The sequence below is a fragment of the Thunnus maccoyii genome, chromosome 2 (genome assembly GCF_910596095.1).
Source record: "Thunnus maccoyii chromosome 2, fThuMac1.1, whole genome shotgun sequence".
Taxonomy (NCBI): Eukaryota; Metazoa; Chordata; class Actinopteri; order Scombriformes; family Scombridae; genus Thunnus; species Thunnus maccoyii.
This window is the reverse complement of record NC_056534.1, coordinates 35,069,223-35,088,090: the sequence shown is the minus strand read 5'-3', so window position 1 is coordinate 35,088,090 and position 18,868 is coordinate 35,069,223. Positions and strand designations below refer to the sequence as shown.

The 18,868-nt window shown below is 37.4% G+C and overlaps 2 protein-coding genes across 2 annotated transcripts; one reads left to right on the top strand and one right to left on the bottom strand.

Moving 5' to 3' along the window:
• Positions 1-118: 118 nt before the first annotated feature.
• On the bottom strand, positions 119-5,660 carry LOC121905272 (C-type lectin domain family 4 member F-like). The gene is made up of 6 exons (XM_042423418.1): positions 5,492-5,660; positions 4,163-4,387; positions 1,960-2,043; positions 992-1,134; positions 685-785; positions 119-429 (listed from the first exon to the last, which is right to left on the bottom strand). The coding sequence occupies exons 1-6, from the start codon at positions 5,658-5,660 to the stop codon at positions 288-290; spliced, it is 864 nt and encodes a 287-aa protein (XP_042279352.1). The 3' UTR covers positions 119-287.
• A 1,968-nt stretch (positions 5,661-7,628) lies between these two features.
• Positions 7,629-17,008, top strand: LOC121905265 (CD209 antigen-like protein 2). Its single transcript, XM_042423404.1, has 6 exons — positions 7,629-7,903; positions 8,593-8,694; positions 8,784-9,053; positions 15,301-15,434; positions 15,523-15,623; positions 16,858-17,008. Exons 1-6 carry the CDS (start codon positions 7,765-7,767, stop codon positions 17,006-17,008), a joined length of 897 nt encoding a protein of 298 aa, XP_042279338.1. The 5' UTR covers positions 7,629-7,764.
• The last annotated feature ends 1,860 nt before the right edge of the window (positions 17,009-18,868 follow it).

The following is an 18,868-nucleotide window of genomic DNA, read 5'->3' as shown; positions in this document are numbered from 1 at the left end:
GGTGAGAATTTGCATTGTCTGTCCCATTCTTATGAAGACAACAAAACACTTTTATTTAGCGATAACATGTATTAGAAATTAATCAAAGTATGGATACATTACAGTCATTACATCATTTTCTAAACCAAGTTAGATATTTGTGTCTGATGCCACTTTGCCTGCAGCTTAGCAATGATCATGTTTCAGTGCTGTCTTTAGCTGAAAGTGGTAAATGCATCTTATCTTCATGTCTTAAACATACAGTAGTTATATATAGTAGTAGATGCCATGGTGGTGTGTAAGTTGAGTTAGAGAAACATTTTCTTTTCACAGATCCATAGCTTTTTACCTCTACATATTACATCATTCCAGCCGTGTTTGTTTCTGTAGAACATTGTTTCTACACAGTCTTCATTTCGTCCTTCGTTTGGCTCCCCAGAGTACCAGAAGCTGAAAACAAACCCAAAGGAAATGAGGTTTTAATAAAGAACACAAACCATCAAACATTTAATGAACAGCAACACACAGAATGTGGCCAAGTTAAACTTAAAATGATGACAAATCAAAAATATTTCCCTAAAAACTGTTGACAATGTAGTCAGCTTATAAAAATCTAAAGTCTACTCAGCTGCTATTGTGATCTGAAAGAGGCTTTAGTTTCACTACAAAGATTGATTTAGTTTGAATGAATATTAATGTGTGAACCTTGTTGTCAGCGGAGTCCCATCCACCCATTTCCACGTCCCCTCTCTCTCGCTGTCAGTCAGTCCAATCCACATGCTCTTTCGGTATTGATTTATGAATGCCTTGTTTTTAAAGAGAAACATACAATAATCAATAAATATTTAACCAATGTCTGTCATCCTGTACCTTGATGAACTTGCATTCAATCAATATTTCACTCTTTCCATGTGGTAAACACTGATTCATCCATTAGTACACACACACACACACACACACACACACACACACACACACACACACAGACACACACACAGACACACACACAGACCTGTTCTTCTCTGCTGTTGACAACCACTAGGTCCGCCCCTCTTTGCAGACAGTCAGTTCTACTCTCATGCCAGGTTTTCTTGTTTGAAGAAATATAATAGAAACTACCGCTGAAATACTTCCATTCTTGTTGGGAGTAGTGAACTGTGAACAACAACAACAAAAAAAACCAAATCCTTAACATGCCAGTAACAAGAATTAACAAATACATTTCCACTGAGGTATGAAAACTGAATTATAATATTAGAAAATATGCAAACAGGGATAATAAAGAAATCTATGCGAGAACAGAAAGATGATATATTACAGGCTTGGAGTCAAAGTGTTATAAATGTTTTATACAGTAGTAGAAATCTACAGTCATAACAAGAAACTTGAATTGGCTGCAGTTCTCACATACTGACGGGGTTAAAGGATAAGTTTGCAATTTTTCAAGTCTGTCCTAAAACAATAGTCAGGTGTCAGAATGAACATTGAAACATGTTTTTCTTGCTGTAATCATTCCTCCTGTTCATATGGGCAATTAAGAGATCTCTTGCACTTTCAATGTAAGTGATGGGGACAACATCCACAGTCCTCCTTCCATGAAGATATTTATTTAAAAATGTATGATATGAGGCTGCAGCTGCACAAATTAGTCAAATCAAATCAAAATCTTTCAAAGTTACCGTTTTTTTAGTGCCAAATTCCCTCTTTTTGTTACGATCCTTCCGCTGCAGTTGAACAGGAAAACACTGTCCATCAAGACCCGAAGAGGGAAACTTTTAATTAAAAAAGACTGAAACTGTTTCCTTTACATCACACAACACATAATGCTGACATTGTTTCCAGAGCACGAGTAGTCGGCTGAGACAACAGCACATAACATGGCTGCATATCAATCTTCTCTGCTGCGCATGTTGTCAAGTGTGACAAATGGACTGCAAAACTTTTTGTGATTGCTTGGTGCAGTTTAATTTTCACACTTACCAAAGTCAGTCAGCTTCTTCTTCAGCTCATCTCTCTGCTCAGTGAGGGTTTCAAAGCTGGCCTCAAAGTCCAGTGTCTTTTTATCTGAGAGCAGAAAGAGTAATATGAAGCTGTCATGCAACATCATCAAAGCACATCCACAAGTACAGAGATGATGTGAACTGTTGATAAAAGCAATAGTCTAAATATCTCAATAATCAACAAACAAAGCCAAGAAAAAGACAGATTGGATAATAAAATGGCTGTATCCTGTATATAATTTACTAACTATTGAAGTGTTGTTACTCTAACCCAATGGGGTCAACCTTTTTTGGACCACCGTCCCCCATCAATTAAAATATAGGCTCATTATCTTCCCTCAATATTAATGTTGATTATTATTCTGTGTTATATCATTTAATGAGCATGTCATCGGATGCCAAATAAGTTGGAATATCATTATCATTGGTTTCCCAGAGAGCCATGTGAATATAAATTATATTTATGAGTGTTAAACAAATGCAACGGTTAGAAAACTTTAATTAGGTCTTGTTATTGATCACAAACAGCAGCCAATTAGAAAGCTGTAATTTGGTGCCAATCAAGAAGCGTTCTTATCAATTGTACTAACAGAAAACAAGAGCAGCCTACCAAAGAGAAAGCCTGAGGCTACTGGGGAAAAGCAGAAGGCTATGGTATTTTTTATTGTTCTGCCCCATTTTGCTGATATGATTGTTGTTGTTTTATGATCCTATCCAGATGATTAACTAATCTGGGTTTTGGTCAGGGGGTTCGGGGGTCCACCCTCAAGAAAATTTGATGTTATTTGACTAAAACCTTTTCACATAATTTTGGACTATTATCATTACAATATTCAGTAAAAAACGCACTGTGTGCCATAAAAATATTAATCACAAAACATTGGTAAAACAGGCTTATAGTGAATGTATTTGAACTGTGATTTTCTCATCCTCCCATAATCAGACTGTAGCCATTAGCCAGCTGTAGGGACGGTTATGGTTAGAATTTTATCTTTATCTTATCCACTAACATGCGTTAGACTGCATGAATGCCATCTCACCACTTTTTATTTCCTTGTTGGAATAAAACATCAATTATGACCAAACTGATAAAGATTTGTACCATCTGTTAATATTTGACTTTTGTCCCAGATTCTTTGTTCCAAAGTTCAGAGCTGCTGTTCTGTGATCAGATTTCCTTAAAGAACAGGTTAAGGTTAGGGGACGATCATAGTTGCGTTGTTTTTAATAAACAGTCTTGACTTGCGGTTGGAAAAAGGAAACAAACAGCAGTCTTGAACTGGATACCAGACTCAGAGATGGCGCCCACTGCATTCAATCAAATGAGAATCGATCGCCTGGCGTAATACTCCCCCAATAATACACTCAGTAGTTATTGGCTATTACCTGCAGAAGAAGTATATATTTCCATCGGGACCCCCGTCCCATGCCACCCTGCCAAAACCTCTTGCTACCCCATTGCCACCTCAAGTAAAATTTTCTAAATCCGCCACTGCGGATGAGCCAAAAAAGTTTCTAGCTTCTGTGTTGTGTAAAATGGTGGAATTCTTGTAACTCTGTGTAATATTAGCCATGCCATGTATTTTGAAAAATGTAATGTTGTGTAATATTATTGTCATGTTCTTTGTAAAATGCTCACCTTAAAAATACTTTGAAAAAAGTGAAGACTGTGATAATTCAGTCAGGTGACCCAGATGTAGTTATCATACCTGTGAGTACTCATTTTTCTGAGTGAACCTGAAGAAGCTACAGGCGAAATGCGTTGTTTGCTCCTAGTAAAGTCATTGTGTGTTGGAAATTTGTAACTTTATATAGACATCATCTGAACTGCGCCACTTCTCTGGGTTGCTAGTTGGCTTCTGTCACTCAAATGTAACTATAGGTTGTTTATGGGGACTGACATCACGACCTGTTGTGTCGTTTTTCTTGGGAGGACAGGCTCCATATTTGTAGTGCCAATATGAAGCTATGGCCAGCAGCTGGTTAGCTTGGCACTGGAAACAGGGAAGTAGCTGACCTGGCTATATCCAAAGGTAACTAAATTTACTTTAGAGTCACTGGCTCCAGTTACATATTTACCATACAGACATGAGGGCAGTATCAGTAACCTCATCTAACTCTTGGCAAGAAAATAAGTGTATTTTTCAAAATGTTGAAATGAAAATCATTGAATTTTCACTCACCAATGTGATTTTGTAATTCATCTCTCTCTTTGGTGAGGTTGTTATTAACGGCCTGTAAGTGGTCGTTCTCGTTCTCTAACTGGCTTGTCTTTTGCGTCAGGTTGTGATTGTGACTTTTCACGTCACTGTAACTGCTCTGCAGCTCGTCTCGCTCGCTGGTCAGGTTGGCATTGTCCGCCCACAGTTGATTTCTTTCCATGATCCAGTTGCTTTTGTCATGACTGGCTGCCATAGCAAGGGATTAACATAGATTTATTGTGGATTTATCACTCACATCACATATGTAATGTAATGCATCATAGTTGTCTAGGTGAATTTAGAAAACTTACATAGGACCAGCAGGACAATGACTGCAGTGAGGAGGAGAAGACACAGCTGCCCCAGACACACTGCAGCAGCCCTGAGAAGGTTTCTCTCTCTTGAACTTTCATTGACTGGAATGACTGTGGAAACAAATGATCTGTACTGATTAGAGTGAATTTGAGCCCAACTGTAATTTAGGATTTGCAGTTAAAGGATAGGCTCACAATTTACAGGTGTCCAAATGAACATTAAAGCAGGTTTTTCTTGCTGTAATTGTTCCTCCTGTTCATACTGACCATTAGAGGATCTTTTCCAAATGTGTCTAAAATGTCAGTGATGGGGGGACAGTCCTTTCTTGAGTAAAAAGTATTTAAAAGTTTATCTTAGGATAATATGATGCTTCAGCCACCTCAGTTAGTCAAATGAAGCAGATATCTTCCACAGTTTCAGTCTTTTTTAAGTAAAAGTTTCCCTCTTTGTGTCTCGACAGACAGTGTTCCTGATCAACTGCAGTGGAAGAATTGTAACAACAAGAGGGAATTTGGCACTAAAAAGAGTTACTTTGAAAGATATTGACTTGATGAATGAAATCTCATATTATCTTCAAATGAAACTTAAATAAAAAAAATTGCACAGAATAAGGAGAATAATAGCCAGCATGAACAAGGAATGATTACAGCAAGAAAAACGTGCAAATGTTCAATTGGTTACCTGACTATTATTTTAAGACCAGCTTGAAAAAATGTGAACCTATCCTTTAATAAGTAGTTATGTTATGGAGTTTATTTATTTATTAAAAATGAATCATTAGTGTACTTTTACGCATGTTTAAAAATGCCATGGCCCTGTGGCCAGACTGTGGTTTTTATATCCAATTTTTAGTTGTAACTCATAATTGAAAAGCAAAATGCATCAACATAAAATGTAATGGTACAAATACTGTTAACAAATAGTTAATCTTACAGTTATATTATCCAATGCACAGTATGTATGACATATGAGACAGACAGACAGACAGATTGATACTTTGCTGTTGGTCCTTAGTAGCGTCGTCCTGTAATTTCGGCGGCGCTGGACTGCCCTCTGTCTGGTAGTTGTCATAAATCATCACATTGTCTGTGTTATCATAGAAGTCTTCGTTTCCATCCTTCTTCTCACTTGTCTGAAATCTAACTTTTCTGTTGAGGTCAGACATCACTGCACAGTCTCACTACACTACAGAAAATGTTTGGCTGCCAGATGTACTCTGTTCTGCTTGGACCAATCCCACAAGAACACCAACTGTATCATTTAAATGACTATACTGTAGCTTTTACATATAAGGAAGTAAACTGAGGTTTAATTTGAGTAAAGGGAAGAAAACCACTAAGTGACCTGGATTGACTGCAGTAAGTAAAACTGGGAAGAGGTGACAATTCAAAGCACAAAGCCAGCATGCTGTATGATCAAAACCAGTTTTCTTTTCTGTTGCTACAAACAAAAGCCTGTAAATTCACTTTATTTATCCACTTTTTACTTTACCTCTAACTAGTTGAAACTGTTGTAATAATTTTTAAGTCAGTATCTCTTTATGAGTAATAAAATACCATCTATTCTGTGAAGGTTACTTTCTTTTTTCCTGTTTTTTGGAAACAAAGAGATATTCATCCAAAAATAAAAAACTGATAAGCAAATGGCAGAACAGAAACTACATGTGGTTACACAGTTATAGAAGGCAATTCTCACCCTCATCAAGTGTGACAATACAATCCACCCTCATGCAGCTGCAACGTATTATATATAGTAATGGTGGCAGCTAAAGTAATGACCAGCAGTTTCCTGCTAAGCAGAGAGTCATGTGTGTGAGTAGTGTGCTAAAGCTGTTTTACTAGGTGCGACTTTGTTTGAGCATATAATCTATCATTTCAGAGGTGCACTCTCCAGACTTTGACAGTATCAGGCACCAACAGACCACATTGAACCTGCAACACAGCTCATCAACTTAATACCACAGCAAGAGGAAAAGAATGGATAAAAGATCAGACGCTATTTATGAAAATGTGATGATCCGTAAGCTGGAGCCAAACAGGACCACACGTGCACACTCAGGTAATGAACACATACACACAGAGTCATGACTGCAGGTTCATGGAAATAAAAACAACTTGCATAAAGGAAAGACTAATATCAGGAACAAAAATGTGGAGGGTCAAAGAGCTTTTGAGAAATGTGGGACGTGTTGGGGTTTCTGTCGCTGACGGTTTTTGCTTAAGACCATAAGAAACTGGCACTAATAAACAAGATATTAAATTCTCTCCGTATACCAAGAAAACACGACAGTGATCACTAACATAAAGGGCAAAAGCTCCATATGGTAGGGCCTTTGTGTGGTTTGTTAGTAGGTATAATATCTATTAATGTTGAGTTAAGTGGATTTTTCAAATTTAGTCTAATGGATTTGGATATAAGCTGAAAAGTTCCAGGTATTGTTCTTTTTTGTTATTAGAGAGACAGTCCAGGTTAAGATCCCCCACCCCTTACAATGAACTGTACCATTACAAGGATCCAGCACAATATATTTACCTACATATATAGAGTCCAATTTAGAGAGCAGGCTTCTGATATTAAAATTTTCCAGCCCAAGGTGCTTCAAATGTAACATAATCTTTGGAGATAGCAATGGCTACAACAGACAAGAAAGGATGGAGACACTGTTAGGTCTACTACTATAGGCACATGGTAAGTATTATGGATAATGTATATAGTGTTTAAGATGACTGGGCCAGGACTGATGTATTTGATTTCCCATTGAGAATTGCATTAAAACCTCTCCAACAACTAAGTACAATTAACTCAAAAAAGTTGCTTAAGCACATGTTAACACACAAGTAAAAAGAGATCTGCTACTGTAGGAGAATCATCAGTTGAATTAAGCAATCTGTGTTTTTGTGGCATATGATGGAAATAAAATTAACCGTAGTTAAGACAAAATGTTGGACCCTGTTCTATGTATTAATTTATGCATGCATGTATTTTGCACATACATGTGTATTGATTTTGAGCAGGATTACTGAAGTGTGAGAATCAAACCGCATTTTGCAGAAGAACAAAATGGGCATAACATATCCGGAAAAAAAAAGCCTAAACAACCACCTTTCAAAACTGATCCCACCAGCCCCCAGCCCTCAGTTTCCTGTTAAGCAGAGAATGTGAATGTATCGCAGTCTGCAGTACAAGGTGTTCACAGAGTCAGAACGATAACATAAATTCAGAAGCACATTGTCCAGGACGATACTGAACTGACAGTACAGCTGAACGTGATGGATCAACTCTATGTCAATGTACAGAAACCCTCCGGTAAACCCAGCAAAAGAAAGGGTGTAGTAAAAGAAAATATTTATGCAAATGAAGAAGTGATCCACACTCTGGTGCCAAACACAACTGGAATAGCACTCCCAGGTAATGAACACATCCAGATTATATTTTCTAAAATAACTTGTCTAAGGGAAAAGACTAGAAATTACTTTTGCAAGAAAAAAGTGTGTAATAAAAGAGTGAGAAAGCCAAGGGTCTGGTTTCCTGTCCACTGAAGGTTTTAGCTAAAGAAGAAACTGCAATTAAATGCAAAGTTACAGTATGTCCACTCATACAAAAATGTAGTTTCTAGTTTAATAGATGTTGCAGATGGATCTCAATTGATTGAGGAAGATGATTTTTCAATTTTAGAAGTTGTTAAGTACAGTTGTTACTTTGGGCATGCCGTGTGATATGAATCGGGGACATAATGGAACCTTGCACAGTGTGAACACTATGAACATAACACTTGTTTGTTAGACCTATTATTCAGTTCGCTGGAAAGGATATTTGTCTTTAATATTTAGCGACTGTATATAAGTCTCAATGAGAAATGCAGTTATGGCATTTTGTCAATTAACATGTAACACGATCTTTGGAGATAGCAATGGCTACAACAGACAAGAGAGGATATAATGGATTTTTATAAGAGACACTGTTAGGTCTACTGCTATAGGCACATGGTCAGTGCTATGGATAATGTAAATAGTGTTTAAGATGACTGGGCCAGGACTGATGTGCTTGATTTCCCATTGAGAAAAAAACATATGACAAGTTCTGCCTTCTACCTTCAGGTGCTGGAGATGAGAGGAAACATTTCTGCAGAGGTGCTGCAGTGTTTCTGGGTCTGCTGTGTCTTCTCCTCCTGACTGGACTTGTAGTTCTGGTTTTCCTGTGTGAGTACTTAATTCACATGCTGCTCAAAGACTGGAGGTGATGATGGTTAACAATGTTTCCTCATTTGTTGTTTATGCACCAAACACAGTCACCAAGGGAAACTCTGAGAGGAAAATGGAGATGGCCCTGTTGCACAACAGTTACAACAATGTGACCAGAGAAAGAAATGACTTACAGATCAGTTACAACAACGTGACCAGAGAAAGAAATGACTTACAGATCAGTTACAACAATCTGATGAAAGAACTGGATCAGCTACAGACCAGATATAACAATCTGGCTGAAGAACAAGACCGGCTCCAGAAAAGGTTTGAGAACGTGACCAAAGAGACAAATGATCTTCAGAAAAAGCTCCAAGGTAATTACCTATTTCTTAATTCTTGCAGACCCAAGTTAATAGACATGTTTTTCGCAAATATTTTGCAGGTTCATCCATTATGGGGAAGTTCAGACTTCTCTGAAGAGTGCTTGCATGCAGCTGCTATGACTAAGTTTACATTTTCACACCTTGAGTTTAAATTCAACACTGCAGCTGTTCATCGTCATTTTTAGATATTGGTGAGAACGTTTTCACATTTTTTTCTCATTCAAGGTGAGGGGCTAAAGAAAATATGAATATTGTGAAAAGCAAGTTTGATATCCATTATTGATTAAATAACACCTGTTAAACTTAAGGGGATTACACCTACACAAAAACTATATTATTAATTTTATCAATTAAAAATGCAAAGAAATGTGGGGTGGATTAAATTATTACCATTCCACAATATGACAAAGAGGCTCAATGTGAAATGCAAAGAAATGTGATTTGCACCCACACATCGTTTCTTATCAGTCTGTTTACAGAAGTGCAGACATGACAGGAAGTTAGTGGTTATTGGTGGTTATGGACATACTGTCTGAGGAAACACAAAAAAGAAAATCTGTACCAAAAAGACTGAAACTTTGGAAGATACCCACATGGTTTGATTAACTCAGACGACTGAAGCCTCATAGTAACCTCAGTTAAACTTTGGACAAACAAGGATTTTGTCCCATCATGTACATTGGAAACATCATAGGAAGTCATCTTGAAATGGCCAGTATCAACAGAGGAAAGATTACAGCAAGTAAAAACTTTCAATGTACATATGTGCACCTGACTATGGTTTTAAAACAGATATTAAAAAATGTGAACCTCTATGGACAGTAACTTGTATGACTATGGATGTCTTAACTTAAGAAGGTTATCCGTCAGCAGCAGCAAGATTTCATTAAAAAAGTGATAATATTAATTAGTGTGATTATAGTGTTATATAGTTTATTAATAGCACTCTAACAAAATGTGGTCCATTTTTGATTTTCAAAAGCACTCCAGTGGTCACTGCTGTTATGTTTCATGTATAAACAAAGCTATTATTAGTTCTGTTTTCTTTAATGGATGAAGTTACTCAGTAAAGTTTGAAAGAAGTTACTTTTAGTAAAGTACCTGCAGAGAATTATCACTGAACTCTGCAGTTCAACTCAGCTCCATCTCTGTTTAGCCTCTCATTTCACTTTGTTTTGGTTGTCTTTACTCTACTTGCTCAGCACCAAAGGCAGACAGAGAAAGTTATCAACTATGGTGAAAACAGTGACACACTTTGCAGATAAACACCCAGATTTGATTTTTATAAAAGGAGAGTGAATTTTGGACTAATATTCATAAGGCATACAAAAACATGGCTCTAATATAATGTTAATGTTCTTTGTGTCTGTGGGGTGTGTGTAGGCAATTGTTTGCTAACATGTTAGTGGTTGAATAATCAATACAAGAAATGAGAAACTGCATAAACTATGTCTGGTTATCAGGCACTAGCCTGTGTACATAAAAACTTTGGGGGAGAAGTTCACCACAACTACCAGGATGCATTTCAGCAGGAAACATCCAATCACCAAGCTTAAAAATTCTGTCATGTTTGCCGCTATTGGTGGGTAAAAACTGACAATACAATCTGCAGCTTAAATCAATTTACTTCTGGATTCTGGGTCAATTTTGGATTAATTCAGAAACTATGGTGCCATGTCTTGTTCACAAATTCAACAAAGCGTTTTGAATCCTCTACCACTCTGATTCTTACAGAGCCCCGAAAGTCCTGTAAGGTTATATTAATCAGTTAATTAACTTGTGCAAACAGCATGTTCAACAAACATAAACACGTAAAAAAAAAAAGTAGAGCTATTGCATGCTTAAGTGTCAAGAGAAGGACAAAATGCACTGTTTTCTGAGTAAGAGAAGTAAAAGTAGTTAGTAGAAGTAAAAGAAAACCGAAGACGACCATCACATAGGCTATTACATAGAAAGCCAGTGCAATGCAAGATCAAGTAAACCCCCCTGACAGACACAATGTTTCAGCATCAAGGACAGCACATATTACTTTACCTGCACCATACCTGGTGAATGGTTCAGGACTGAACCTGAGGGCAATTGGATCTCTCTTGTGACATAACAGACAAGAGCCTCCAACCATAAAATCATTCAATTCAATTCAATTTTATTTACATAGCGCCAAATCACAACAAAAGTAATCTCAGGGCACTTTTCACATAGAGCAGGTCTAGACTGTACTCTTTAATTTACAGAGAGCCAACAAGCATGGCCGGCCCTAACTACAAGCTTTATCAAAAAGGAAAGTTTAAAGCCTACTCTTAAACATAGAGAGGGTGTCTGCACCCCGGCCTGAATGTGGAAGATGGTTCCACAGGAGAGGAGCCTGATAGCTGAAGGTTCTGCCTCCTATTATACTTTTGGAGACTGTAGGAACCTTCAGTAAACCAAGTGAGTAGCAGACAGCTGTCATCAAACAGCTCACCCGCCAAAAAAATAGCAAATTGACTGTTCAAATAAAGCAATGAACGCTGCCATGTTTCAAACATACTTGAGAAATCAACAAACTATAAAAATCTATAAATGCAACTTACGCCTGTGGTCTTCAAAGCATAGACCTATCATGCCTTTACTGTGCAGATATTAGCCTGTTCCCACGAGATAATCATCTTGTACGTGCAAGATAATTACTTGTTCCCACAACATAATTATCTTGCACTGTTTTCTGAGTAAAAGAAGTAAAAGTAGTTAGTAGAAGTAAAAGAAAACCGAAGACGACCATCACATAGGCTATTACATAGAAAGCCAGTGCAATGCAAGATCAAGTAAACCCCCCTGACAGACACAATGTTTCAGCATCAAGGACAGCACATATTACTTTACCTGCACCATACCCGGTGAATGGTTCAGGACTGAACCTGAGGGCAATTGGATCTCTCTTGCGACATAACAGACAAGAGCCTCCAACCATAAAATCATTCAATTCAATTCAATTTTATTTACATAGCGCCAAATCACAACAAAAGTAATCTCAGGGCACTTTTCACATAGAGCAGGTCTAGACTGTACTCTTTAATTTACAGAGACCCAACAAGCATGGCCGGCCCTAACTACAAGCTTTATCAAAAAGGAAAGTTTAAAGCCTACTCTTAAACATAGAGAGGGTGTCTGCACCCCGGCCCGAATGTGGAAGATGGTTCCACAGGAGAGGAGCCTGATAGCTGAAGGTTCGGCCTCCTATTATACTTTTGGAGACTGTAGGAACCACAAGTAAGCCTGCATTCTGGGAGCGCAGTGTTCTAGTGGGATAATATGGTACTATGAGCTCTTTAAGATATGATGGTGCCTGGCCATTAAGGGCTTTGTAGGTGAGGAGAAGGATTTTAAATTCAATTCTGGATTTTACATTTTGCAGAGAAGCTAAAATGGGAGAAATATGATCTCTTTTTCTAGTTTTTGTCAGTATACATGCAGCTGCATTTTGGACCAGCTGGAGAGTCTTTGGAGACTTGTTATGGAAGCCTGTGATATGGAATTGCAATAATCCAGCCTTGAAGTAACAAAAGTATTGGCCTAGTTTTTCTGCATCTTTTTGAGACAGGATGTGCCTGATTTTTGCAATATTACTTAGGTGAAAAAAGGAAGTCTTTGAAATTTTATTTTATGTGGGAGTTAAAGGGCATATCCTGATCAAAAATAACTCCCAGATACCTAGCATGGTGGTGCTGGGGGCCGGGGTAATGCCATCCAGAGTAGCTATATCATTAGATAATGTATTTCTAAGTGCCAAGCACAATAACTTCAGTTTTGTCTGAGTTTGGTAGTAGAAAATTGCAGGTCCAGGTCCAGGTCTTTATATCCCTAAGGCATGCTTGGAGTTTAGTTAAGTGATTGGTGTCATCTGGCTTCATTGATAAATATAATTGTGTATCATCTGCATAGCAATGAAAATTTATGGGGTGTTTCATAATAATATTACCTAAAGGAGATATATATAAGGTGAATAGTATTGGTCCAAGCACAGAACCTTGTGGAACTCCGTGTCTAACTTTTGCATGCATGGAGGATTTATCATTAACGTGTACAAATTGAAATTGATCTGATAAATAGGACTTAAACCAGCTTAATGCAGTTCCTCTAATGCCAATTAAATGTTCCAGTCACTGTAATAGGATGTGATGGTCAATTGTGTCGAATGTGGCACTAAGATCTAACAAGACAAGTCTGGAGACAAATCCTTGGTCCAATGCAATCAGGAGGTCATTTCTGACTTTCACCAGTTCTGTCTCTGTACTATGATGTGCTCTAAATCCTGACTGAAAATCCTCAAATAAACTGTTGTTATGTAGAAAGTCACATAACTGATTGGCGACTGCTTTCCCAAGGATCTTAGAGAGAAATGGAAGATTAGATATAGGTCTATAGTTGGCTAAAACGCCTAAATCAAGAGTAGGCTTCTTAAGATGAGGTATAATTACAGCTACTTTAAAGGACTCTGGTACATAGCCTGTTACTAAAGACAGATTGATCATATCTAGTAAAGAAGTGTTTACTGAGGGTAAGACTTCCTTAAGCAGCCTAGATGGGATATCGTCTAAGGGACAGGTTGATGATTTAGATGAAGATATTGTTGAAAATAATTCAGGAAGGTCAACTGGAGAAAAACAGTCTAAATATATTTCAGGCTTTACAATTGTTTCTAAGGTGCCTGTGTTTGTGGATAAATCAATGCCTGTTGAGGGCAGAAAGTGATGAATTTTATCTCTAATAGTTAGAATTTTATCATTAATGAAGCCCATGAAGTCGTCACTACTGAGAGCTATAGGAATACATGGATCAAGAGAGTTATGACTCTCTGTCAGCCTGGCCAAAGTGCTGAAAACGAACCTAGGGCTGTTTTTATTCTCCTCTGTTAATGATGAGTAATAGGCGGCTCTGTCATTACACAGGGCCTTCCTATATGTTTTGAGACTATCTTGCCAGACTAAGCAAGATTCTTCTAGTTTGGTGGAACATCAAATCCTTTCAAATTTTCACAATGTTTGCTTTAATTTGTGGGTTTTGGAGTTATATGATGGCGCTAACCTCTTTTGTTTTATTATTTTCCTTTTTAAAAGGTCGATGGAGCCAAGTGTTATTCGCAGTGAGCCTGCAGCACTATCAACAAGATTATCAATATTAGGACATAAACACTTCAGTAAACCAATTGAGTAGCAGACAGCTGTCATCAAACAGCTCACCCGCCAAAAAAATAGCAAATTGACTGTTCAAATAAAGCAATGAACGCTGCCATGTTTCAAACATACTTGAGAAATCAACAAACTATTCAAATCTATAAATGCAACTTACGCCTGTGGTCTTCAAAGCATAGACCTATCATGCCTTTACTGTGCAGATATTAGCCTGTTCCCACAAGATAATCATCTTGTACGTGCAAGATAATTACTTGTTCCCACAACATAATTATCTTGCACTGTTTTCTGAGTAAAAGAAGTAAAAGTAGTTAGTAGAAGTAAAAGAAAACCGAAGACGACCATCACATAGGCTATTACATAGAAAGCCAGTGCAATGCAAGATCAAGTAAACCCCCCTGACAGACACAATGTTTCAGCATCAAGGACAGCACATATTACTTTACCTGCACCATACCCGGTGAATGAATGCAACTTACGCCTGTGGTCTTCAAAGCATAGACCTATCATGCCTTTACTGTGCAGATATTAGCCTGTTCCCACAAGATAATCATCGTGTACGTGCAAGATAATTACTTGTTCCCACAACAATTATCTTGTGCGCACAAGATAAAAAAATATCAGCTTTCAGGACTTTAGGGGCTCCGTAGATTCTCACCACTGTCTGGTCATGTTTGCTCTCCATAGCAACAGCGGCAAATGCTCATGGGTATTGTAATATTTGGAGCCATCCACAATGCCAAGTTGATGGACAAAACGTTTTCTCAGAAATAAAGTTGAAGTAATTAAAACTGGTCTCCATAACATAAACCCACATGATCATTACACTCTCTGAGGGAGTCCTGTTTTTCTGTGTTAACTAACCAATATTGAGGATTTGGTTTAAAGAAAAATACAGAAAGGAGAAAAACACTTGACAACTAGTGTAGATTCTGCTGTCGCACACATACAGCCTTCCTTTGGTCCATTATACATAATCTCTGCCGTTCATTGTTTTTTCAAGTTTTTGTTCACATTTCATTTCTTAATGACTGATATTAAAGTTGTTTTTTTTCTATTTGAAACAGATCACAAACAATGGGTGTATTTCAGCGGTAGTCTCTATTACATTTCCTCACAGCAGAAATCCTGGCAACAAAGTAGAGACGACTGTCTGCAAAGAAATGCGGACCTGCTGATTATTAACAGCAAAGAAGAACAGGTGGGTGACTGTGTGCGTGAGTGTGTGAGATGCAGTTGTTTGCAATGTAGTTATGTTGTGTTGATGAATGTTTCTCTCTGTAAACAAGGACTTCACAAGGCGATTCAAACGACTCCTGTGGATTGGACTGACTGACCGTGAGAGAGAGGGGGCATGGAAATGGGTGGATGGGAGTCCACTGACCACAAGGTTCAAATGTTACTTTTCTATTGCTGCTGCTACGTTGCTTCTATTAGTGCACTTTCCCAATGTATCCACTCACTCTATTTAGTTGCATTATGGGAGGTATATCCAGCATTTTTGGAGGTTGATCCACAGGGACTAAAAGTCAGGATGTCTCAGTCTCAGGTCCACAAATTTGACAACTATCTTTTAGCTGAGAAACTGCAATGTGTAATCAGTCACTCAGTAAAATTTGGGGGATGCTGTGAGTCACATTCCCAAACACCATCTACTGTTGAGAGAAGAGTTTTCTCCGTCACTGCAGCATCTGACTCTGCTGCCAGTGTTTTTATTGACTGCAGAAAATTTGTGATTGTTCACAATTCTATACAGATATCATATCATGTGATAGACTAGAGATGGACAAGAGTTATTATTATGAGGACTGATACAGACTGTCTTATTTCAGTGTTTTTTATGTAAATATATTAAGCACAGATGAAAGCTGTTACAGCACAGTACTGGACAATTTAGGTAACTTTTACACCTGAAGTTCAATTAAGTTGGGCCGGACCAATGAAAGAAATGATACACTGTTGCCATTAATTTCTGATACTTCAGTGATTTAGTATTGCACTTCCATAAATATGGGAAAAAACCTGTATAAGTCAAAGGTGCATGTGTGCATACTATGTGCAAGACTCATTTGCTCAACAGTAAAATTGTGCAACAAGACAATATGGCAGCAACATAATATCTTGATATTTTAGATCTTGATGAAATGGCTTTACAAAGGGATTTTTCTGTTAGAACAATAATTAAATATTGGGATTTCTGTCTGCATGCTTGCTCATCCCCAAATCACAAAACAGTCAGGGCTGGGGCTCTTCATTAGTAAGAAAAAAAGTGAATGCAGTTTCTTGCATTTATCTAGTCATTATGATGAAATTGGTCTTTATTCCTTCCACAATTTGACAACATTTTTTGTATTATTAATCCACCAACTTCTCTGAACATAACATACTCTATATTTTCACTTACAGAGACCTAAGACTTATTACTTCTAGTACACAAGTACCTGACTAGTCCCTATATTTCTAACATAGATTCATAAATGAGTCCGTATCACTCTTAGTAAGGGAAATATCTTGATTTCAAGCTGATGTTGGGTTTAAATTTATTGTGGCAGTGTTGCTGTTGGCGTAATACCTCTTGGTGTGTGTTCTTTGAAAAAAGCTTAATTTTTGTTTTTGGGTTTCAGCTACTGGGACTCTCGTGAACCTAATGGTGTGTCAGGTTTCAGAGATGAAGACTGCGCAGAAATAAAGTACCCTGAAAAGGAAAACAACTGGAATGATGAATGTTGTGACTTTCAAAGATTTTGGATCTGTGAAAAGACAGTGGCTCTATAACTCAGCATCCAAATCCACCAGACATAATATTAAAGACAGGAAGATATGTTGCATCTCCCAGTTTCAACTAAAATTGCCAAGACAGCGCTAACTTACTGCTAAGCAAGCTACTGAATAGAGACGGTGTCTCCTTAACATACATAGAATCACATACAGCATGAGACTGAGCTCACAGCTGAATGCTGAAAATGATAAAGACTAATATATTTGTTGTTGTTGGCTTACCAAGACTTAAGAAAATCTGACCTTGCCAGTCACCATGGCTACAGTCAGAGTTCAGCTTGATTCTAGGCCTCATGGTTAGGGAGTCAAAATATAAGCGCTTTATAAATGGCCACATGGTGGTGTGGTCTGCATCAAAAATGAATTAATTTCTTCAAAGGAATTTCTTTTATACTTTGCCACAATATCATTTTAATCATTTTATCATTTTTCGTACTGTATTGAAGATTGAATAAGAGGGAATATCCAAGTCTATATTTTCCGTGTTTCTCAATCCGTAGCCTAGAATGTAAGCTGTGTTTCAACTTTTAACAGCAGCAGAAATACATACATAACATACTGTAGGCTTAAGTTGTTAGGTTTTTTTCAAGTGATGCTTCTTTAAAGTTTTTAGTTAGTAAACCTAAACTATAGACATGCTCTATACAATATAGTGTTAATATTTTATGTCAAAGTGTATATTTTTTATGGGTATTTCATCATTATCTGATACGGGAAGAAGATAATCTGTGGTTGAAACACTGTCAGTTGTGTCCACATAAAACAAACTCCATAATAAAATAATAAAATAAAATGAATCATTTTTACGTCCATGGGTATAATTTACTGTCTACTTGTTCTCTATTGTTTCATTACAGGCACCAGAAATGACCATGTGTAATTAGTTTAATCAGGATAGAAAAGTGAACAAAGCAAAGATAATTGTTTATTGTACAGATGTCAAAAGTCTTTGGCATTTTGACTCTACAGGGAGATTTTGTAATTTAGGGACATCAGTCTTGAGCAGCAGCAAGATAAATCCCCCTATGGAGTCCAGACACTGGTGGTGGTGGTAGCTGATGACTTCCGCTGAGACTGATGAGGTTGATGAAGTGATGCACTGATAAATCTGCAAAGACTGGCGGTGATGGGAAGGTGGTAGGGTGCGCATAACGGCAGCATGAAAGCACTAAAGCAGCAAGGGAGGGAGGTGTGTTGTCATGCTATTGGATAGATGTGACCAGCTGATAGCTCAATTGACAGCCCCAGATAATGACAGTTGATTCAATTTTACAATTCACCACCAGTGATGGTTTATGGATGCCATTTAGTGTGCACAAAGTCTGATATAATTTGGCCACTTACAAATAACAGAAAAAGGTTTTGGAAGATATTGTGAGAATCAGGTCTATGGGTGAATTTTAGCTATTAACTTCTACACCATGATTCAAAGGTATTTAATCTGTGGCATAAAGGAGTGAACTGCTTTGCATGACACTGTTACAGCTTTGAACACATTTGAAGTCATTTTCAGTCCATTCACAAAGCACTTTCACTAGTGTTGTAGTTTGAGATATTAAAAGGAGAAATTGCTGGTTTCTGTTAGAATGCACTAACATTTTTATTAGAAATCACCTTAAGCATATTACTACTCCCATATGTAAATACAGGTGGTTATATAGAAAACAACCATCTTTCTGTTACTTCATAAATACAAATTCCAAATAGAGTCAACCCTGTAAAAGTTAATATCTGTACTTTCTTCCCGACTGTAAACAACAGATGCACTTTTTGTGATTGTGTCGGAGAAACTATTGAACATGTGTTTGTTGATTGTTTTCATGCTGTTTTTTTTTTGTTATTTTTTGGTATGATGTA